Source organism: Coloeus monedula (assembly GCF_965178545.1).
Source record: "Coloeus monedula genome assembly, chromosome: 20".
NCBI classification, from domain to species: Eukaryota; Metazoa; Chordata; class Aves; order Passeriformes; family Corvidae; genus Coloeus; species Coloeus monedula.
In genome coordinates, this window is record NC_138800.1 from 4,304,305 (window position 1) to 4,327,899 (window position 23,595).

At 45.2% G+C, this 23,595-nt stretch overlaps 1 protein-coding gene across 1 annotated transcript in view; it reads left to right on the forward strand.

Moving 5' to 3' along the window:
- Window positions 1-23,595, forward strand: part of COL26A1 (collagen type XXVI alpha 1 chain) — a gene marked incomplete at both ends in the record, with an annotated part of 163,564 nt that overhangs the window by 29,757 nt on the left and 110,212 nt on the right. Inside the window, one exon of the mRNA XM_082294521.1 lies at window positions 5,532-5,635. Within this exon, the coding sequence (XP_082150647.1) occupies window positions 5,532-5,635 (104 nt within the window). The remainder of the gene's footprint in view (window positions 1-5,531; window positions 5,636-23,595) is intronic.

The window sequence follows — 23,595 nt, forward strand, 5'->3', positions numbered from 1 at the left end:
GTCTCTTACTTTGATAAGTTATCGAAACTTCAAACATTTAATTATTCATCTGTTGGCTTTAAACTTCACGTGGAGATGGGAGAGATGGAAGGAAGAGTGTTCTTGCAACACAGCAAATCTGGGCTCTGATGTCCTTTCCAGCTGCCTGTCACTGCCTGTTTTTTCCTTTCAGTATTGTAGCTGGTTTGGCTTATCACAAATGCTGTGTGCATTTAATGTAAGCAGGCTACACATCTTGCATGGATCATTCTTGTTTGGTGTTTTTGAATGCTGGGTTTTCTTTATTTTTTTTGTTCTTTTCATTTAAACTGAACACATTACTGCTCCCGGGGGGATTTTACAAGCTAGTTTGTAGAATAACAAAGAAGGAATTCTGCAGGCTCATCCAATTTGGTCTTCTGTGCTTTTGAAAACTCTGTTGCTACAGGGTCAGTAGGAGAAGTTGGGGATCTGTCACCCAGGAGATTGGCCTGTAGCTGATGTTTCCCCTCAGTTTCAGAACTAGTAATGCCACAGGGAAATCCTTCTCTCTTTCTTGCTTTCCAGTCAATTGAATAATAAGTCCCAGAGCTTATTCCAGTGCATTAGGATTGCTATTTGAAGTACTGTTACACATAAACTCTTTTATGTGTTTAATTCCCTTACAACTCCACATCTTGGAGAGAAATGTGCTTGGAAAAAGGCGTCTGCTCTTCAAAGCACACATGGGATATAAATGCAGGACGAACAGTGCTCCTACAAGCAGGACAGACAGAGGCTCTGGGTGTGTAGGATTAGAGCTGGAGCACAAAGGGGCATTCTCAGCTTTGAACAATGGCTGTGTGGTGCTGGCTGGGCACAGGTGGAGGGTCACCTGTTTCAGGGGTTGTGCTCAGGCTGCTGATTGAGGCCTTTTGATCTTGCCCAGATATTCTCTGAGCACTCCTCCTCCTTACTGCAGCACTGCTCTGCAACAGCACTGACATCTGATTGTTAATAAAGACAGGAGCTGATGATTACTCTGGTGGCATAGAAACATCTATCTCTGTGTCCTTGGCCTTTTTTCTTGGGACTGGGAGCCTGTCAAGTATTACTGTGGACATCAGGGTGTGGGAGGTAGGTAGGTTTGTTTCCTGGGTTTAGTCTTTTGCTAAGTTGTTTGAACCAGACATGTTCAGAGGTAAACAGAGTCTTCTTCCTTCCCTTTGGCAAAGGCAGAAGACACAATGAGCTCCAACACTCCTGCAGCTGCATGTTGTTTGTTTTTTTTAATCTGGTGTCTGCAGGAGCATATTTAAAACTCCTCTGGTTATGTTGTTCCCTGGGGAACTACTGCTTTTGTGGTAGGGAAGCTGGAAGAGCTGGAGATGCAGGAAAAAAGAGCACTGGTCTGATTCACAGTGATGGTCTCTGCCATGCCTGAGTGCAAGCGTGATGGCAAAGGTGCTTCTTGTCCTTGCATCAGCTGTGGCTCTGGTATGAGGTGAAGTTGTCTTGTGTGTGCTACACAGAGGAGCTGCCTGGTGTAATCAGTGTCTGGTAGGCTTTGAGAGGATGGTTATGATGGTCTGTCTGGAGTGGGTGTGGTGGTGTTGGGAACCAAATATATACTTGATAGCTTCTCTGAGATCCTAAAGTCCCTTCTTTCCAAGTGCTTTGAGATATAGTTACTTAACCTGATCGATTTGAAATCTGATGTCAGAATACTCTGATTTTCTATGGGGAGTTGTAGGGTTTTGGCATGTCTGTAAATCAGGGCATTGGTACCAAGAATCAGAGGAACTATGTCAAGCTTTGTTCTGAATGCCCTTTGATACACCTGTTGTAATGAAGGTGAGGGTCCTTGGAAGGCAATGTGTCAGTTACATGTACGGGGTTGGACCCACTGGGTTGATATCTGACTTCCATGCCATGAGAGAAGTAGGCAAAAGAGAGCTTGGATTCCTTGGTTTCTGGATTCTTTGCCAGTCAAAAGGGCAAGTTCATTCATCCTGTGATCCTGAAACCCATCAGTAAGTGACAGTCAAACCTTCAACCTGGGGCTTGAATAAAAATGAATAGAGGCCTCTGAGGGTCACTGAGGTCTCCTTGGGCACAAACTGCAACGGCTGAGTGAATCAGAGTAACAAAACCTTCTCTGGTGATGTGGAAATGAGTTTCACGCCTTCCCTCTCATGTGGGCTTTGTGCACAAACAGCTTTGTTTGTGAGTGTCAAAGGGCAGGGGAAATCCAGAAAGGGGGAAGGTATTTCCTGTGTGTGACAGGCTGTCCTGCTTGGGTCATGGCAGAGATCACGCCTTTCTCTTTTGACTTGATTTTTGGGGCTTTGATCCAAGAATGTGACTCTCTTCCCCTTTTTCGTGTCATGTCTGGCTGTTGTGTTCAGTGACACTTCCTTGAAAGCAAGGGGGACACATCCTTGTGTGCTGAGGAGTGAGACTTGTTGGCTGCCATCCCTCAGCGTGTCCTGACCTCTCCAGTACTTGTAGCTCCATATCCCCAAATCAGTTCATCAGTCAGCTCATGCTCCTTCCCCAAATTACCACTTCCTGGGCAGTCACTTAGAGCCACAAGCAAGAGATGCTGTTTCCCAAATGATAATTTTATGTGGACAAGCTCCTGTAGCTCATCCTACAGGGATCAGGCAGTTCCAAGGACAGCCATGTGGTGGCTCTGATCTAGGAACAGCAGGGGCTATGGGCTGAGCTTTCTGGGCTCTTCCCTGGGAGTTGCCCCATTCCTGGGATATTGTTGTGAACCCTCAGCAAAATCCCTGGAAATGACACCTGGTTCTTGCAGTGGAGTGGCAGATCCTGGTAGTTTGCTTCTCCAAGAAGTGCTTGGAGTTCTCCTGCTGAAGGGAACTGCGTGTGCTGAGCACATCCTTTGGCTCCCTGGGGAGCGGAGCAGAGCAGGTTGTGGCTCCTCCAAACCTCTTCCACTCTGCTTTGGCAGATTTCCGTGCCAGTGTTTGTGGCTTGAGTGACATCCAAGGGAAAGGCTTCCCTATTTTACTACCAATCCTTTTTTCTGCCTGTTGTGTTTTCCACACGTTTTCATTCAGGGGCTTCTGATCTTTAACAGGTATCTTCCTTCCCTCTCCTTTTCCCTATCCTTTTTTCATCTCCTTCAGTTGCAACACTGCAAGTGTCAGATGGTAGCAATGCTTTGCTAAAGGTGCTTTCTTTGCTCCCCTCCTGGAACAGCAGTCAGAAATCTGCATGATGTTATGCCATAGGTTACAACAGACCTTGGTTCCATGTCACAAAACTGAGGAAAAAGGGTGCTATGAAGAACAGAGCAACTTCAGAATAAACTGGACTTGCAAGCTGGGCCCACTTCAGATGCCTGAGTGCACGATGCTGAACAGAGCTGCACACGTCAGGCCTCTTCCAGGGAATTCAGGGTGGGTGGTAGACTGTGACAGCTGAGCTCCACGCTTGTCATGCCCTGAGAAGTCCTCCCTCATTTGAGGATTAAACTATAGCTACTTCCCCAACACAGAACTGCTGCCAAGATTCCAGTCTGGCTCAAGCCACTCTCCACACTTCATAATGAAGTTTGAGAGAGTTTTAACATCTTGGTGTTGGCAGAAACAAGGTTTTAAAATCACGGTGTGGTTGGAGACTCGCTGGCTCTGGACACCGGTAACAAGGCTGGAGACTTTCATGTGAAGGTCAGATCCAGCTGTGGTGTTAGTGACAAAGTCATGAACTTCTGACTGATGGTTCAGGGCTTACGTGTGGAAAGATGTCTGGAGTCCAACGCCAGGACTGGGAGTTGGGAGACCTGGGTTCAATTCCTGGGCTTTGCCAGAGCTATTCTGAGAGACCCTCAGCAAGACACTTAAAGTCTTTGTGCCTTAGGTGTCTTTGTGAAGATGCACTGAAGGTCTACCTATATCAGTGTGCTCCAAGTCCTCAAACTCACACATGACTCCTGAACACCACTGGATGCAGAAGAACAAAGAAATAGGTGTGATGAGCTGGCTCTGTCCAGCCCGTATCAGACAAGTGCCTGGATCACTGTTGTGGGTATTAGCAGTGACTGGTGTGCTTTTTGGCAGCTCCAAGGGTGAGGACATCACCTTCTCAGGAGGCAGCGCTGCTCTCCTGCCTCTGGGTGAGGCTGTTCCCAGGGCAGGCAGCCCTGTGCTCAGGAGGAAGCTTGTGCAGCTCCCCCTCTCCAGCGGCTATAGGAGAACTTAGCTTGTGTTTGGCAGCTGGCACAAATCATCAGCAAACAACTTCCTGAGAAATTAGTTTCCCAAAGACTGCTAACCACGACTGAGCTGCTCTGTTCTTTCCAAGACACACATGGGCAGCCTCTCCCGGCAAGCCTTTGTTACTGCTCTTTGGAGCAGCTACCAGTCACTGCAGTGCTGTCCTGGGTGTACACCTGCACCTGCCTCCCCTTGGAGCAGTTTTGGATGAGATTCATGCAACCTCCAGCTCTGTTTTGTCCCTGTGCCCAGCTGAGCCCGGGGGCAGTGCTCTGTCTCCTGCCAGCTCTCAGCAGGAGGACCCTCTTCCCCAGGGACAGGGTGCTCAGGGCTTGTGTCTGCCTGGCTTGGAGAGACAAGCATAAGCTGCAGCCTGCAACACTGTAATCCCAAAGCTTCAGACTCTCCCTGTGTGTGCCAAATTCCTTTGGCTGTTAAATAAGGGTAGGAATTTCGAGGGGAGCTTGTAGAGTACAACTTCCGTGTTTGCTTTTAGCTTCATGAATAGCAGCAGTGACTTGTTTGGCTGTAGACTGGGAAAACTCGCAGTTGCCAGCTTTGACGAGCTGCTGTTTTAAAGGAGAAGTTGTCACTTATGCAACTGTCTGTGTTGGCTTCAGAATCACTGGTGCCTTGCACAGCCCTGCTGTGTCTGCAGGTCACCCTCCAGTTCCCAGTGGGGCATGGCAGGGCTTGTGCTCTAATTGGGACCCTGGGGATGCTGTGCTGCTCACAGAACTCACAAACTTGTCCTGCAGAACCTTGTCTGTGGTCCAGAAGAGGGTGATCCTATTTCAGATGGGGGAGAACTGAGGCACAGGTCAGATAGCTGGAAAAAAGGCTCCATGAAGGTCACTGATGAAGTTCATGTTGATGTGTTGGTACATCCCAGGTCTGAGTGGTGGGGAAAGGGAAGGCACCTGGGACATGGGAAACTCTCTTACTGCTGAGTGAGGAAAGGCTGTTGCCAGCCTCTGTTCAATGTCACAGAAGTCCCCAGGAAGGGAGAGCTTGGGAAACGAGTCATGATCTTGCTACTTGCAGGACATTGTAGTGGTGAGATCTCCACAAAGCTGCTGGTGCTACCTGGGGGAGGAGAGGTGTGGGGAAGAGCCAGTAGAACATGAGGGCCTAAGGAGGAAAATAAAAGCTGTTGAATCAGATCCACACTAATAAATCCTTGCTGATACTTTGTGTGACTCCTTTCTCTGTAGCTGGGGGTGGCTGGGTGCTCTGGGATATATCCAGGTGAGAAGATGTGCTACGAATTAGTAGCAACACTGCCCTTGAGTAGGTCACTGCATTCTGCTGACTCCTTGTTTGTGTTAGTTACAGGACTCTCATCAGGCCCACGTACAAAATGTCCTACAGAACTGTGACCACGCTGGAGTGGAGGTGCTGTCCTGGCTTCACGGGGAGCAACTGTGAGGAGGGTGAGTTATCCAGCAATGCCTCTGACCTTACGGAGCAGCAAGGATGGACTGGCTGCCTTGAGCTGGGGTTTGCTCCTTCATTTGTCCTACACCTCTTAAACACAGGAACAAATCACCTGTTCCCGTCACTCCCCATTGTTATCTGAATGTCACACACAAGCTCTTAAAGGTGGTCTTGGAAAGCAGATCATTCTGAATGCCTGCAAACAGGCCTGAACAGGGAGGGGGAAAGAAATGAAGAAAAGGGAATCAGGGATTCCCTCAATCTGTTTAGAGATGTGCTCATGCTTGGCATCCCCGTTGTGTTCAGAAAATGTGCTTTCTCCTTTTTGTGTGTCATCTTCTCCCTGTCCCTGTTATCACCATCAGTTCCTGTGTCCAATAAAAGCTGGTTCCTGGGTGGCTGCTGCTGAAAGTTTTATGCCTGTAAGGTTTGAACATAAATAACATGTGTTCCCAGAGAGCTTTGAATCAATACCTTCGGTTCCTCTTTCTACCTGCCCCTTGATGTATTGGTGCAACACTGATGTTGCACAGTGCATGTGAAAACACAGTTCTGGGTTTGGTATCACGCAGAGGAAAACACAGGGGTCTTTCCAGAGCAGGAGGAAAAAGTATTTTCCTTTTTTTGTCACAATAGGGCATATTTACCATTTCCCTTCCTAACATTTTCTACTTTAACTGTTACTTCTGGGGGTTTGAAACAAGTCCTGCTTCTCCACCAAGCTTCAGGTTTAGGCATTAAGGCATCTGCTGAACCTGACATGAGAGTTCACCGCTTGTGAATGGGAGAAACTAAGCCTGAAGTTTTCTGTCCATTTGCATCAGGTCAGCACAGCCTGTCTCTGGGTGCTGAAGGGTCACTGGGGGTGTTCAACATCTCTGAGTCTGCTGTTTGTACTCGTTTTCTTTGTGCTGTGATATCTTAATACCAATCACATGATTCAGGCAAATCTCTGACTAGGAAGTTGTCTCGTTAGAGTCCCAAGGAGTGATGGCTGCAGATGGCAGCTGGCTCCAGGCTGCTGAGGAAACAATAGCTTCCCAGAAGCTCCAGAAAAGTCTTACAAAGTGGCAGAGCCACCCTAAGTTGCAGTTTGCAGGAGAGAGCTTTACATTTTAACATAATGCTAAAAGAAGTGAGCCTGAGAGAGAAGCTGCTGTGTGCAGCTTGAGTTTTTACCTGTCCCTGCAGGAAAAGGGGAGCTGGGGATGGTGGCAGAGCTGTTTCTTCCAGTGTAGCTGGGTGAGGATGTGCCTGCGACCTGAGGAGCCCCTGTGTGCAGCCTGCTCGTGCCTGCAGGTTTGGACAGGTGTGAGTTACTGCAGCTTAGTGGTGCTGCTGGTGCAAAGGAGAGATTCCAGCTCCCTCCCGCAGTGCCAGATCCGTCTCAGCAGAGTTCAGTGGAAATAAAAAGCCAACATAAGCTTGTTTGAGAAAGCCGGCAGCGATCTCGCAGGAGCAGGTCTGTGGAACGAGGTGACAATTTTATACAGTTACTTTTCAAGGTGAAACTGTTCTTTTGGGCTTGGATATGGTCTGTGGAGTGTGAGCAGAAAGCCAGTAGTAAGCCCTTACTTTCATGTGTGAGATTCTTTTTACCTTTTTTTTTTCCTCTCCCTAAAACATCTGGTGCTACTGACAGTCCCATACCCTTGAATGAAAGAGGAAAATAACAAAAGTCCCCTTTCTAGTGCAGGAGGGTTGTGCCACTTAGTTTTTAGTGTAAATACTGGGGCTAGTGGTCTGCATGGCCCTTCAAGCTGTCAACTTCAAAATGGAAATATTTACTTACTCCTTATGTTAGTTCTTAATGTTACTGTCACTTGGAAATCAAAGTAAAAGAGGCTAAAAAGAGGCTGTTTTCGGGTTTCTGGCAACGCAATATAAGGCCTTTTGTACTTTTTCCTTTCTGTGCTCTCCCCTACTGCAAGTTTGGTTCCTCTGACAGGGTGGGATGCTTATCTGTGTGAGTTCTTCCTGGAAACAGCAGACAAAAGGAAACAGAAAATAAACTGAAGCAAAACAAAAGCAGTGCAGTGATAAAGCCACAGTGAAGGGTAGCAGGGTAGAACCTCAAAATGCTTTACTCTTTCTTTGGTAGTTAGATTTATACTCAATATTTCATTTCAGCATGTGCAGCTGGTGCTTTAGAAGTTGATGTGAGGTAGGTAAAACTGGAGGCAGCCTGGACCTGCACTGGTTTTTTTCCTTGCCTTCTTGCTGTGTTGCAAATCCTCCAGTTTTCTGGCAGCCACTGTTGCCAAAGGAATGGCAGCTGCAGTGGCTCTGAGCTTCCACTGCAATATCTCCTGGTTCTGGAGACTGAAGGGAAACACTTCCTTTGCCAAGGGGTGTTGGAATAGTGAGGTTGTGTTTCCATCAGTAGCATGGACTAAGCCAGGAGGTAATGGATTGATGAAGCACACAGCAGAGTTCTGGGAGCTGTGTGTGCATGGGCATGGCTGATGGTGGTCTTTGCATCCTGGTGCTATCAATCTATCTATAAGATCTATTGATTCCTTCTTTAATCCTCAGTGAGCAGGTTTATTATTGGCTCCTTTATTGTGCTGTTCTGGAACATTGTCTTTGGGGGGAACCACTGTAGCATATCTGGAGAATAGATTATTTTTACTAGCTGTCCTTATATCAAGCCTTCCTTGCCCTTTTAAAATTTATTTCTTTTAGCATTTTATGAGGGAAGACAGGATGGGGAGAAGGTGAACCAAGGAAAGAAGTCAAAGAATTTGAAATCACTCAGAGGCTGCAGCTATTTCTGATATTATAACTTGTTGTGATCTCCCAAATGGCAGGTCAGCTTTTCTTTTGCAAAAGCAGCAGTTCAGTGTGGGTGTCTAGCCCCAAAGTATGACTGAGCAGACTGGCTTGCTGTAACACACCTTCAGTGGGAAAACCGCCCTCTGCTAGAGCAAGCTGTTAAATGCAATTCAGTCATTGAAGTGCCTCCATCCTCAGCTGGTAAGTTTAGCTTCAGACAGTAACCACTTAACTGTCACCAGTTAAGGTGACAGGCACCTACATTAATGCTGAAAGCTGCACATTTTTAGATTTAAATTATCCTGGGAATCTAACTCCTGTATTGAAGCTGATAAAGAGCAGCATTGTCTGGAGGAAGCCCAGCTCTAGAGGTGGACGGAGATTTTGCTCTAGTGGGCCATTAACTTGCTGAGGTAAATCACCCTGTTTCCAACCTGATTCCTTTTTCAAGCTGACACTGCTTGGGCCTTTCTCCCCTTCCTTTCCTTGCTGTCTACTCAGCCCAAGTACGTCAGCATTTGAAAGATCTCAAGTTCCTTTACTGGTTCTGTAGAACTGTGACCTGCTCATTGAGTTGATAGTCAAAAATTCACCAGTGGTACCAGGCCTTCCCTAAGGCTTTCTTGCAACTTCCTTGGATGGAGAAAGAGACTTGATGCAAACAAGTCTGGTGAATATAACTGTCACTAGATGCTAACTTTTATTTTCCAGTTTCAGGAGGTTTTTGTTTTGTTTAAAGTGAAGCCCAAGCCTAGGACAGGAAATGAATGCACTGAGCCACCCAGTCTGCTGACTGCTGATATAAAGAACATATGGATGAGGGCAGTGCAGGGGTGAAGTGGTTTAGCCATTGCAATCATGCATCAAGCTGATTGATTTGAATCCAAGATGATGATGACATTTCAACTCAGCCTTTTTTCTGTATGGCTGAAAGTTCAAAGGCAAGTGCAACCTCTTGGGAGAGGAAAAGTGTCCCCAGCAAGTTCAGGGGCTCAGAGCTGCCCTGGAGCTCTCCAGCCAGGCAAGGTCTTATTTTACTTTACAAATATAGCATAGCTTTCTTCCTTGTTTGTTTGTACTGCTTGAGTTTGGGACAGTAGCCAATATCCTATTTACCCCAGAAGCAGATTGATGGTAGGCAGCTTAGCTGTTTGGGCAAGAAACAGCTCCCAGAGTAACCTCAGCACCTCTAAAGTGATGCTATTGTGACTCCAAGCTTACTTTTTTTTCTTTCTATAAGAATGCAAGTAAGATAGGAAATTTGAGCAGCCTTGTTCAAGTAATGGCTTAACTGGAAAACTTCCTTTTTTTTTTAATGTCTCCTCCTCCTCATTTCTTGGAATATTATTATCTACTTTTAATAACTATTGTTTGTATCTTTCTTGTCATCCTGATATTTTTCAAACCTCTTAGATTCCCATGTTTTTACAGTTTTCAAAGCAGCATAAGAAAAAGAGGACTTGCCTCTTGGTATGACAGAGTGCAAAAACCCTCTTTTTTACTGCTGGTTCACAAAATTTCTTGGTCCCAGGAGTAGAGATGCAGAACAACACTGCCAGGAAAATCTTAAATGAGCAAATGCAATTATGAGACAAAATTTGATGAGACTGTGAGAAAGGACATCAAAACAAGAGACCTGAAAGTTTGAAAGCCCACTGAAATGCTCTGAAGGGAAGGGAATTCAAAGTGGTGTTGATGGGACCTCACTTCTCCAAGCCTTGTTCTTCCCCATGAGCCATTAAAACAGAACTGCCCATGTGTGTGAAAAAGCAACACAGAGATTATGGAGTAACATTTCCTGTAGTATCACAGCAGTTCTCTCCAGGAGTTGAGCTTGCATATTCCCCTTTTCTCAAGTACCTCAGTTCTTTCTTCAGCAGAGCTTTTTGCTGCCACTGAGCTTTTTCATCTTCCCTTAGAAACTGAGAAAGTGTAAGAGAAAACAGTGGGAGTCAGAGCCATTGCACTGCCTGTTCCTGTTACTGCTGAATCCTGGTTCAGTGATGTTTCCCCACTTCAGCTAAGTCCAACTCCTGTCATGAAACAAAAGCTTCCATGTGAACAGTGAAATTCTCCCCAAGGTGGTCTTCTCAGTGCCCTCTGAGTGGCTGGGCAGTTCTGTGCTGCAAATGTGGCAGACTGAGGTTCCTTCCCTTCAAGTTTGGATCTAACAGGGATGTAGTTCTCTACTAGTGGCTGGTTCAGAAATTCCTTTTGGGAAATGTGGCTTAGCTCTCATTTGAGACCTTTGAATCCAAGTACAACATTTGGTTCCACATAGCAAATTTGCTTCTAAAAATATCTTCTCATGCTGGAGTTTGTTTGTTAGATACAATAAGTGAATTATGTGAATAAATGTTATAGACTATTAAGTACAATGTGAATTTACTCATAGTTTTCCAGTTAGTAAGTAGGTGGTAAAATGTGGTAACTATCTCTGTAAATCTACCTTCAAAAATATTTTGTGAAAAAGTATCAAAACATGTGAGTCACCCGGGATGGAATTGCTGAAATGGGGAAGTGGCTTCTTGAGTACCTGAAGTTTGTGATGTAACACACAGGTACCTACCCCAGTATTTTCTTCCACAGAACACACCTCCTGCTGCTCCAAGGTTCCACCTTCTGCTTGTGTTTCTGGTGGCCTCTTCAATATAAGATCCACCAGGAGCAGCCCAAACCACCCTACAATGTGTCACCCACTTGCTGTCTGCTCCCATCACTGTGCTGACCATTCAGCAACCTCTGGCTTCAGGCATAACGTGTGTCACCCTTGATCAAATTGATGAAATTTTCTGAGGAGTTCCTGGAGCATGTGGTCACTCTTGGAAGTATCCACAGTCTGCTGAGAGCACTTTCTGGCATCAGCACTCTGTGACTACTTGAACAATTTCTAAGTGTTCATCTTCTCCTTCAATACATAGTAAAAAAAAAAACAAAAAAAACCCCAACCAACCAACCAACCAAAAAAAAAAAAACAGAACAAAACAAAAAAAAAACCCACCCAAAAAAACCCCAACAAAACATCCCAGTTAGATTTCCAAATATTTTGACACTGCATTCCAGCATCTGAGTAGTTTCATTTTTTTGTACATTTCTAATCTGAACAGGGAGAATTTTATTGAGCACCTAATGTCAAAATATGTGAAGTGCTAAATATCTGCAGATGTTATCTTAACATAATTGGGAAAGCTGTATGCTGTACCATTACACTGTTCCAAATTTTTTAGCTCCCATCAAATTACTGTGGTATGTGGAGAATCTTCTGTATTTTGATAAGCTATTGGTTTGCTTTCCCAACCACACTGGATGCTTTCTGCTGTGTATTTCTTAATTCACAAGTGAAGGACCCACCTGTTTATAGTGAATGACTTTCCTATGAATTTGCTGTGTTTCTAATCAGGAGTGAGCATAATCTTCCCTTGGGTAGGGCTGGACAGGGCTTGGAGCAACCTGGGATAGTGGAAGGTGTCCCTGCCCTTGGCAGGGGTGGAATGAGATGAACTTTAAGGTCCCTTCCTACCCAAACCATTCTGTGTGTCTTTTAGCTCAGAGGCATCTCTAGTGGTTGATTAGGTAGATACTGAAAGTTTTGTACCCAGGTGAGCTCCTGAATGACTTTAGAACAGAACTTGGGAAGTTTGGGTTCTGAAGAGCATGTGCAAGCTCTTGACATTGTCTTCTTTCATAATCCCTACTGCCTCCTTCAGCCCTGAGCTTTTAACATGCTACTTTCTCATGTAGCTGTTCCTTCAGAGCTCTTGTTTCCCCCCAAATTATCACTTGTTTTCCATTCATCCTCACAATGATGAAACTTTTATTTGCTTGAGGCTGTTAGAAGGGAGTTGTTTGTTTTTTTCTCCTCTGTCAGTCTTGCACTGTTAGAGCCTTTGGGAGTTGCTGACAACTCTGGAAAAAGGGAGATGTGCCATGTTATGCTGTGAATCCTGTGAATGTAGTTAGTACCAAAATCAGGAAAAACATTCTCCTGAAAAACTCCGCCCTATCTCTCTTTTCCACATTCCTTTGGAGGTGGTGGGGAAAGGGTGGAGCTGTGTTTATACCAGAAGTCAGTACTTTTTGGAGTGTACACTGCTATTTGCATAGGGAAGAGCTGAATGAGAGGAATAGTTTCTACTTGGTGTCCACTGATCAGTTTGATGCCTTCCAAGTGAATTACAGATAACAATGGAAGAAGAATCAAACCCACCTGCTGACACTGTTTCCAAGTTTCCTTGCTGTGGCAAGTGACTTGTTTTTTATCAGGAATAGGAAATGAGGCTCAGGCCTTTGATATGAAATGCCCACAGCTGGAAGGGGTGGCAATGAGGAGTCTTTCTTTCACTGACTTTGCAAGGCTATTACCCACTTAACCAGCTGCTTTGTGTTTAATTTTTGAGCACTTACGAAATTACAGCTCCCTCCCCATCGCTTTTCAAGGGCTTAGTTATGAAATGTGTGGATTTAGTGTTGCTGTCAAACAGTGCTGAATGGGATGGTTTCTTGAGGAAGAACTTACTGAATTTCTTGCAGGAGAATACTTGACTGGCCTGATTTTCAGCGCCATTTCTTTTTAGTGCAATAATTTATTTACTTTTAGTTATCTGTGGTATCTGACTCTAGAAGCAGTGGAGACTTGTGCAGATGTGAATGTTGGTGAGGATAAGGGAAAGATGAGGGGCAAAGTTCCAGGTTTTCATGATCTTCACCCCTAGGTGTGACTCTGTTCAGAATCCTGCTCCCATCTCTTATTGCTGTCTTGTCATTAGTGGGGCAAAGACAAGAACATACTTTACACCACACGAGTTCTAAGACCTGTGCAGAATTGATCTAATAATGAGCTGTCACTTTGTGTAAGTGATGGAGAAATATCTTGTACTCCTGAGATTTAAAGACATGAGAATAAAGGAAAATCCTGAAGATGGGAGACTTCATCACCAGCATTCCACAGAGAGCAGATGGACAGGCCAAGGTACTGTTGCAGAGAGTTTTTTAGTAAGTTTAAGTCAAGCTGTTGACAGTGCAAGCTGTTTGCATGTGCAAGTGGCAAGATGTGTCTGAGGGGGCGTGAGACGAAGGGGAAAGGTTGAAGGAGGCCACAGGGTACATGAGGTGGGGCAGTTGGTAGCAAGCTGAACTGGAGCCAAGATTTGGGGGTGAAGCAGATGGACACATTCCTGTTTCTACCTTAGGGACTCTTGCCTTTTTGCCCCTTTTTTTAACATAGGTTTTTCATTAAACAAGTTAATGTGATTGGTACAGTAACACTTGTGTTTTCTGTGGTAACTCATTCCAGGTGTGGGCTGCTCAAAACCATCAGCACAAGGAGGGTTTATGCAAGTGCAGGATCTAAGCAGGGTAAGCCTCATCCACACAAGATTTCTTCAGGGAGAAGAGATTAACTAGGTACCTAAATCCCCATTACAACTATCCTGGGATGCTTTGCCATGGGGAAATGGGATTGCAAGGAATTTGGATCCAGGTGGAACTGGGATTTCAAGTCCAGGAGTAGGAACAAAGGTGAATTTTCCAGAGAAGTTTGAGGTTGGTTTCATATTTTGTGGACTTCAAGGTGAAAGCAAGAGGTAAGTATTGAATTCCCTTGTTGCTGAATCCTAGACTTTATTCTTACTCCATTCCTTGTTATGAAACGGGGGAACCAAAGCTGTTCCTCCAAATAATAATTTCTCCTGGTGTTTAATTTCAATTTAATATGAAGTGCTAGGCAAAAGCATGTTACATGCATTCCAATGTTGTCTTCTATATGTGAGCCCATTAGAAGGATAAAGGCAGCAAAGTTAGTACAGCTCCATATGGGAAGCTACAGAAACGTGCAACTGCAAAACACACAGTTCCCTCAGAAGAAACTCTGTGCTGTTGTTAGTGAGGGTTCAGACTGTGCCTGTTTGGGCAGAGGTGGCAAATGGAGTTTTACCAAGGGCTGTGCTCAGCCCAGCATGGCTTGTTATTCCATTTCCAGGTTAGTGTAAGGAATGGAGAGCCCTCCCTAATTGGATCTGTGTGTGTTGCAGGCTGAGCAGTACTGGGAGTATGTAGTAGACTAGGATTAAAATGCAGTTAAATCTTGATTAAATTGTAGATTTGGGCAAGAATCCATGAAGTGAGATTCAATCAAGGACAACCACAGAGGCAGGGATAATTAAATGCACAGATTTAAATAAGAGATTCTGAAGGTAGTGGGATCTCAGGGGTGGGAACGGAGTTTGTGGAAGATGTCAGAATGAAGTGTTGCTCTAAACTCAGGAGAAGAAATGCCATGTTGGAGTTTGGTGCTACAAATGCTCTGACCAGGTGTAGCACTTACTACTAAATAATCCATGGCACTGCCTGACACCCCACAAGTAAAACCTTCATGGACTGTGGTATCTGCATGTGTTTGTGTTGGTGGTTCTCAGAGAGGCCAAGTTTCAGCATTTATTGGAACTTCGGCCTTTTAAGTGCTAAACTCATGTGAAAGCCAGTCCTAATTGTATTGCACATCTGAGCCCCAGGACCTTAAATACTGTAAAGGGATGTGTTGCATCTGTGAAGGGAAGTGTTTGGCTCAGAAAGGAATGTGCCTTTTGTGGTAGATGGCATTTGAATATGTTGTACAGTTAAGCAGATTGGTTAACTTTGGAGGAGTCAGTAGGTGTGTGTTATACACAGCTGAAAACACCATCAGCACAAACAAGCTGTTCTAAATATGACTGGTGGTCATTTCAGACAAACTCATGGTTTTTAGAAACTGGACAAGAAGTAGGTGTAGATCCATTCTAATGATGACATACATGTGATTACAGAAAGTCTGATTAAATGTTTCCTATGAATGTAGCACTTCAAGGTATCCTGATTGTCACTGCAGTGTCAAGAAATCTTGTTGTATAGTTCTTTAGCAACTTTACCATTCCTAAATAGATGAAGACTGGGAAAAACCTGCTGGAGAAATGAGCTTTGCTTTTATCCACCATCAGATTTCAAACAACATTTAATAAAAGACTTCATCAAAATGCATAAGCAAGTGAAACATCACCACTTAACCAGGCTGTACTAGGTCCCTCAACAACCAAAGCAGGAAAGACACTGAGGAATGGCTCTGTGAAAATCCCCTATCATGAAGCTCATTAAGGACTGATAAACTTTATTCTGGACTCGTAACATATGCTTCTTGCTCGGGCTCCTGATTTGTTTCTCCTTGGATAGTGCATCCAAATCCACAAGTAACATGCAAGTTTGCATTTCATTTTGAGCCCAGCAGGCATACAGCAATGAGGTTACAAGACCTTTCCAAGTGAGCCTGGAGGGACTTGTTGGCTAGAGTTTGGATTTCTGGCAAGCAGCTCCCTCCAGCTCTCTTCTGTAATAAACTCAGGGTTCAGTCCCCGGCCTCGCACAGATACCGAGCTCTGTTGCGTGTCTCTGGGTAATCAGTCACTGGGAAGGCACAGATGTTTCAAGATGCACAGCAATGGGTGCAGCACAAAAGAGAGGCAACAGCAGGGTCATGCTACAGATGCAACCACATCTCACATGTGTTCGTTCTTGACAGGAGAATTCTTGTAGCGTTTGCGGTTTTCTGGTTGCTAATCCCATCAAATGAGGACTCAAAGGCTAATAGTGCTTGGGGCCTTTATTGCTGTTCCTTATGCCATGCAGTGCCAGGTATGGCTGATGCCTCCACTGTAGGCAGATCCAAGAGAAGAGCAATAAAATAACAGAGAGGGGTGCAGGATTGCCCAGGCAGTGGCGTAAGTTATCTGGGAAGCAATTCTAACAAAGTCAGAAGCATTAAAGAAATTTGGGGCTAGAAGATGTCCTAGCCTTTACCTGGTTGTGGAGAAAAGAGATGAAAAAATGGCTTTTTTTTTCTCCTTTTCCTATAAATGAAATATACTCAAGCCTAAAACAGAAGAAGCCAGACCCAGGCAGGATTCAGAGTTTGATGTTTCATTTGTGTGTACATAATGACTTTTGTAGCAGTAATGCTGAAGAAGTTTTGGCGTGTATCCACTGCGGGAAGTGCAGGGCCTGTGTTCATTGCTAGGTGGTCCTTCATTCTAAAAACCATGAGGGACATCCGTGGCAGATGGGCTTTAATTAGACTATGTCCTGCTGCCAGTGGCTGTCAAATGTGTCTCCCCAGATCAAGCACTAGAGCTTTCTGTTGAAGGTGTCAGGTCTTGCTCTCACGGAAAGAGAGTTTCCTGCAGCGTGAGCTGTAGAAAGTGCTGCGGTACCCCTGAGACACAGACAGAAATTGCGAAGTATCTTGGTTAATTAGTTCTTCAGCAGCCAATTTGGGTGGAGATACAAACCTGTTGCTGTTGTCAGCCAGTGTTTAGCCTCGATAGCAGAGGCCTGTGCTAAGTAACAAAGGTTCTGGTTTTCTCTTTACTGATGTGGAGAGTTGTTAAACCCATATGGCTCAAAGTACTTGTGTAGGGATGGCTCTGCTGTGTTGCTGCAGGGCTCTGCACTGTAAAAAGTTACAGCTCATTCAAGGAGGGGAACAAGCTACTCCTAAACTTGGCTTGTTTGATCTTTTCTAACTTAGCCTCAAGTGATTAAGCAAACAGTGTCTTTTCAAGCATTCCCAGTTGTGTGATCTGCTAAACACATCTCGCAGTGTGATCTGCCAGAGATGCCTTGAACACTGTCCTTGTGCAGTGCACTCGCTGGTCCTTGTGGGAACATAAATAAGCAGTTATTTCTATTGCATCTGGTCTGTCTGGGTGGGATGCAGAGGATGGGTATTGGTTTATGTTTAACATAAACTTGAAGATTCTTGCTTTTGTCTTAATATTAGCACTCACAGCAAGGCGGCAGCTCTTTATTAGCTACCCAGGAAAATAGTCCCTTCTCCTTGCAATGTGAGGAGTTCATCTACAGAGCAATGTGTCTGTACAAGGTATCATTCTTGCCCTGCCCTTGTCTTAGGGAGGTAGAATGTCTACCAGCAGTAGATGGGATACTAACCATAAAAACTGTAAGCTCCTTACAGACCAGCGTAACCAGATCCCTCACACACCTCATGGGGAACGGGAATGAGCATTTACATGGCTCCATTAATGCCTAGTGGACACTTTTATTTTCTGCAGTGGCTGTCCTTTGACACTCAGCACTGCTCTCCCATACCTGAACAAATGTGAATGTTGTACACACTGGAATAAAAATCTTCACCCTGGAATCTGTGTTCTGCTACAGGTTCAGCTGTTAAGCTTTGGTCTTTGTTGATTGATGCAACAGAGACAGCAAAAGTAAATTTGATGCCTCAAACTCATTAGAAGTGGTCAGGAGTAAGAGACGATGATTTTCCTGAAGTATATCAAAAGCTGATCATTTATCAGTCCTTTCTCCTTGGAATTTGATGATTGCAGAGTGAATGAGTATCTCTTTTCCTATCCTCATCTTCTTGTACATTATTTGTATCTCAAATCAGCAGAAACACTGATCTTCACCTGGCTTTTTATGGCAGCTTGTAGAACTGTAAATGTGAATATGCTTTGACAGCAAATCCTAAATCAACCTTTGGTCACTGCAAGCTGGAACTATTTGAAAACCTGTGTAACCTTTTGACCAAACCTGGGCTGATATTCAACAAGAACTGAAGCCAGAACAGCCCTGATGACTTCAGACTTTCATTATAAACCAGCTGTAGCCCCTAATGTACACTCAGGTTGGGACAGAGGATGTGATGGGTCAGCTGCACCACTGGGGCAGGAATGTGCTTGCTCCCAGGGGATCCATTGAGCAGTGGTGTTCTCAGGGCTGCTTTTTGCTTTGGCACTGAAAAGCAGCGGGCGCTTTCTTCTCTTTTTCACCCTGGCTCCTGAGTACCAGCCATCTTGGGGCAGTCCTTGCCAGCATCTGTCATGGTTTTCCTTTGCTCCTCAGCTCTCCCCTTGGCCCTGAGCAGTGTGCCACTGAGCAGCTCCCTGGGAAACATCCGGAGGCTCTGCACAAACTGCACTACAACAGCCAGGTTTGCTGGTCCAGGTGTGCAGCTGATTTGAAATGTTTATTAAACCCCTTGTTCTGGCACAGATCCCTGTGCAGCTTGATGTCCCATCCGTGTGGATTGGAGCAGGCAGGACTGAGCTAGCTCTGGGTCTGCATTAACCAGCTGAATAGAAGCTAACTTCAGTTTGGGTGCAATAATCAGCCTCTGCTGGTGCAGTAGTATGGGCTCTCTCCCATTTGCTGTCAGCTGAAATGATTCCCAATTTCTGAGAGGGTGTTGAGCAAAGAAGTAATCATCAAGTTTTTTCTGACTACTACAGATGACAGAGGAGAGTGGGACCACTGATGTTAATATAACAAAACTCAGTGGCACCTGTATAGAAAGGGATGGAGATTTTATTTCAAAACATATCAATATGTTGATTCTACCCACTCATATTCTTGTAACTGTGAGCACTTGTGTGGTCTGGATTGGATCACTTGTGTGACATGGACAAAAAGGGACAGTGGTCGTCAAATCCTCTGTCTTTTGGGTCTTTCCAGGCTGTTGCAGAAAGCTGGATTTTGGAGAGTCTTTCATACCTTCTAGATGTCAGCAATAGTCATGATGTTACCTTCTGACTTAGGAGTTTGCTTACTTTGCTGTCAATAACTACTACTTAGGACTTCTGCCTGTTGTCTTTGACCTTATTTTGGCTGCTGTTTTTCTGCCCACTGACATAACCAGAAGGAGCACAGTGTGTAACCTTCTGTGTATTTCCTTCTCACCAGCATTAATGTTCCTGCCAAAAAACCGGTTGGCACTTTGACTAGGTGATTGTTGTAGGTCCCTTCCAACTGGGACTATTTGTTCTAGAGAACAATTTCCCTGTGTGTGACATACTCATGCCTTTTGAGATGCGCGTTGTGGGCAGAGTTCCATCCAATGCATCTGTAGATCCAGGTTTCTCTTTGGGATCTTGGAATTGCTTTGGATCTGGCAGCATGGGAGCTTCTCTGTGTTTGCTGCCATAAAGACACTTTTGATGTGCCCTGAAGCATCTTCCTGTGTGCTCTGCTCCCAGCTCCTGCTCCTGGGATATCCAGCCTGCCCATGCAAACAAACCAACCCCCAAACCCCCAAACATCATTTAGCATTCAGATTACACAGCTTCCTCCCTCACTCCAATGACTAAATTCCACTTCATTGATGCAATAGGATGCTTCAGGCCATGTTCTCCAGGGCAGTGATTGCAACTCCTCATGTGATTAAAGTCACTTGGCCAGCAGCCCTTATCACGGCAGGGTTCATTCCTCCAGTAAGAGTGGCTGGTGCACGTTAACTACGCTGGGGTTCCAGATTTCATAGCCTTGGGATTTCTGCCTCAGTAGTGAAAATATGCTGGGATTTGTTGTGATCCCACCTGAGCCCCACAGGATATTTGGATAATGGGCATACAGCAGGATCTGGGTGCCTATAGCCATCAATCTCCATAGGCACAGTAGATGTTTTTATTGCCCTTGCTTATCTGGCTGTCCCTCACTCTTTTAATATGAACCATACCAAATAAAGCTGACTGAGGATTGAAGATTATCTGTGGTATTCGTCACTTGTAGGAAGGGGAGTTGGTTCAGTGTTGGCTTTTAGCATTTGCTAGGCCTTGTCTCCTTGACAGAAAACAACAGACTAAAGTGATTACCAAGAACAGCTGCTTAGAAGGGGCTTTGAATATTTTTTCCGCCTTTGCTGACCTGAACCACAGCAATTATAAGTTCTGGTTATTGTAAACTTACCACAGAACACAAGGCATACCTTAAGATGATGTCATGTCTAGACACACAATTCAGGTATAAATTATGGAGAGAAAGTAGCTTGTTCAGTGGTTAAACTGTAAAAATTTAACAAGATATTTCTGTGTCTCTAGCCTTCACTCTTGCATACGTATTTCTTTACCTCTTACCAGGAGAATTCTGTGACTGCCTCTTAATTTTTTTGTGTTGGGAGATGGAATTTCCTCCCTGTTCTCCATTTCATTTCCTATTTCTGCCTCACTGGGTCTCAAGGGAAGCAGTGTAGCCATCTACTCAGAGTCCAGAGCTAGAGAAGAAGACTCTTGGGTCCAGTCATGACTCAGGCAAGGTCACACAAGGGGTGATGTACGGCAACCTTTCCAAAATTTGGCTTGCTATTTTGGGTAGCTTTGTTTTATGGGGTGGTAGGAGAAAGAGAACTCTGCTGTGGTGCCCAGGTGCCTGGTTTTCCAAGTACTCAGAATTTGGAGTCTCGGCAACATCCCAGTGAGGCTGCGTAGGCCTTACGTTTCAGGGGGAGTTGGACCCCATTTGCCACAGGCTCATCTCTGGGGCTGTGTGGGCTGGATTTCTGTCTGGAGTCACTGCTGCAGCTCTCAGGGGAATGATGGGCACCACTGATGGGCAGTCTCTCACCTGGGGGTTCGAGCCCTGCAGGCTTGGAGGAGGGGTGGCTGTCACAGGTTCTGGGGAACAGCACGTGGCAATCAGTGAGCAGCATGTGCAAATCAGTGTCCTGCCCACCACCGGGGACTTGGGCAGAACTCCACTGCTGCACAGAGAGGGCTCCCCTGCCAACAGGCCCTGGCTACTCTGACTTGTGTCAAAATACAGCTCCCCACACTTGGCCTGGGCTGAATTTCACCATGAGATTGGAGTGGTTGGCTTACCACTTGGTGTAATCTACACCTCCAGGTAGCTGCAATGAAATGCAGATTTGGAGGTGGAGGGAGACCTGTTGGGTTAGCAAGCCAGTGTAGGGCTATTCTCCATAGCCTATTCTGCTGTGCTGTTCCTGGCCTAATTACACAGTCCTCAAGTGAAGGAAGTTGGCAAGAACATGCTTCTGTTTTAGCTGGTGTTTGGTCTCAAGTTCTCTTAGTAAGCTTTTTCTCAGTCATCTCCATTAGAGCAAACTGCCATCTAGAATTTCTCTGTGTAGAAGCCCCTTGTGGATTTTGCTTCCAGGTCCAAATACAGTACCTCTTCTTACCTGAGGAGCACCTTGCTCTCCCTAGACACCTGGTCTGCCATCTGTGTGTCCCCTTGAGAGCAAGGATCTAACTCTTGTCGTACCTGGGCCTCTCATGGTCTTTTAAAACCCATAATCACATCAGTTTGTTTCCTGGAAGCTATCTGTGCTACAGGTCTCTGGAGACAACTATTAATGCTCGGCAAGCAGAGATGGCAATTGATTCTAGAGAAGTTGCTCTGCTCTTGTTGCCATGGGGACAGTTTTGGAATACACTGAAGAACAGTTTCACTCTGTTTTCAGCATACGCAGCAATGTTCTCAATTCCAAAGGGACACATGTTTCTGCAGTCTCATGAACTTCCACACTAGCAACTGGTGTGGAAGACTTTGGTATCCATGAACTTAGGTAGAGAAGCCCTAAGCCTTGGTTCACTCTCAACACATGTTTTTTGGTAGAACAGCAATCCGGTCAATTTTCCCATTGCCACATAAATGTCAGCTCTGTTCTGGAACTGTGGCTCTCCTGCCCTGACCCAGCGTTTGTACAAAGGAAGTCCCCAGGTCCTTTTTGCTGTCCTGCTTTTCAGAATCACAGCCAGACCTGTTTTCATTTGGATGCATTTTTATCCATTGTTTCTCCTGGCCTCTTTGTCCCCTGTCAGCGAGGAATGACCTTTTTGCTGCACTGTTTCTCTGTTTGTCCCCTGCTTTGCTGCTGTCTGCAGGGCAGTGTGTGGAAGGTGAATGCTGTGCATCCTGCCAGGTGCCCAGTGTTCTCTGAGGGATTAATGCTCTGTGCAGGGGGCACAAACCTTGTGGTATTTATGAAGGCACCACAAATTGCCGTAACAGCTTCAGAGATCAACAAATAAAATGGTTGTTGAAGCAAGGCCACGGAGTAGATGCTGCCACTGGAATACTTTGTTGTTTTAAGAGCACTGAAGAAATTAAAACTCCCACTGTTCCCTTCCAATGCCTTGCACAGGCTGAGGTGGCCGTAGGGCCCCTTTTTCGGCTTTTGATTGAGTGATTGTTTTTGTACATGGATGTCTTTTTTTTCTTTAATGGCTATTAAGCATAGGAGAAGAGTGTTATTACAGCTCTAAGTGCTGTCAGCCAAAGTTTGTCCTCACTTCTGCTTCTAGGATATCCACTTGCAGTTGCCCCAGTTTTCCCCTATTCATGGCTTTTAAGAGGTTCTTTTTCTTTCATGAGACTCTTGATCAGATCAAGTACAAACAGATGGAAAGCAGCAGAGATCCAGCTCCATAGCAGCACCCAGACCAGGGTCTTAACTCATCTGAAGTGTTTGGTGCACAGGGACAGGGGCTACAGCCAGGAATTTCGTAGCCTGGGGCAGGATGCTGTAGGTTCCTCCATGTGTTGTCCTTCATTATTCTTCCATCTTTACTTCTCCTTCACCTCCCCTTTCATCCTGTCTTTCCAAGGCTCTTGTTTGCCCAGGTGGAGCTGGCTTTCTTTCCCAGAATACTGAGGTGTCCCCTCAAGAGTTGTCTTGGCACCCTGTTCTGTTTCACGGCGTTTAGGAAGTGCTCTGCAATGGAGGAACAGTTTCTTTGGCTAAAGGATTCTGGTCCTGCTGCTGAGTATTTTGAATGCCAACTTCTGCTGTTCCTGGAGCCTTTACTTCAAATGCCCACAAAACAGAAGCCCTAATTAGCATAGAAATTGTCACTAATGGGCCATCTTGCCTGGGGAGGAGGGAGGTGGGGGCAGGTTTTGAGCCCCTGGTCACTGCATTGCCTCAGGAGTAAGGAGGCTTGGCCATGTCCTGACTTTGTGCCAACAAGGGGAATTCTCTAAAGGACCCCACTGTGTGTGTTTCTCCTGTGGAATGATCACCAAGTAATTTTGCTAGGGTCAATGTGAGCCATCTTTCAAACAAATGTCATATGGAAGTTTGCAAATCCTATTGTCCCAGGAAAAATTAACTTTCTCCAAAGTGTTGAAGTGTTGCAGGAAGCAAAACTTCAGACTGTGCTGGGATATTGAACTATGTGGAAGTTGGAGAATTTTCCCACTTCTACTCCATGTGGAGTAACTTAGCTTTTTCAGCACCTTGAGGGCATTGACATACATCCAGAGAAGGGAAAGGAGGAGAAATGCAAGAAATGAAAATGTGAACCAGAGCTGCTTAGGCAGAGACCACGGCCTGGATATGAGATTCCCTTTTGCTACAGATTTTATAGGATTTTTTTGGGAAAGGGAAGAGATATGA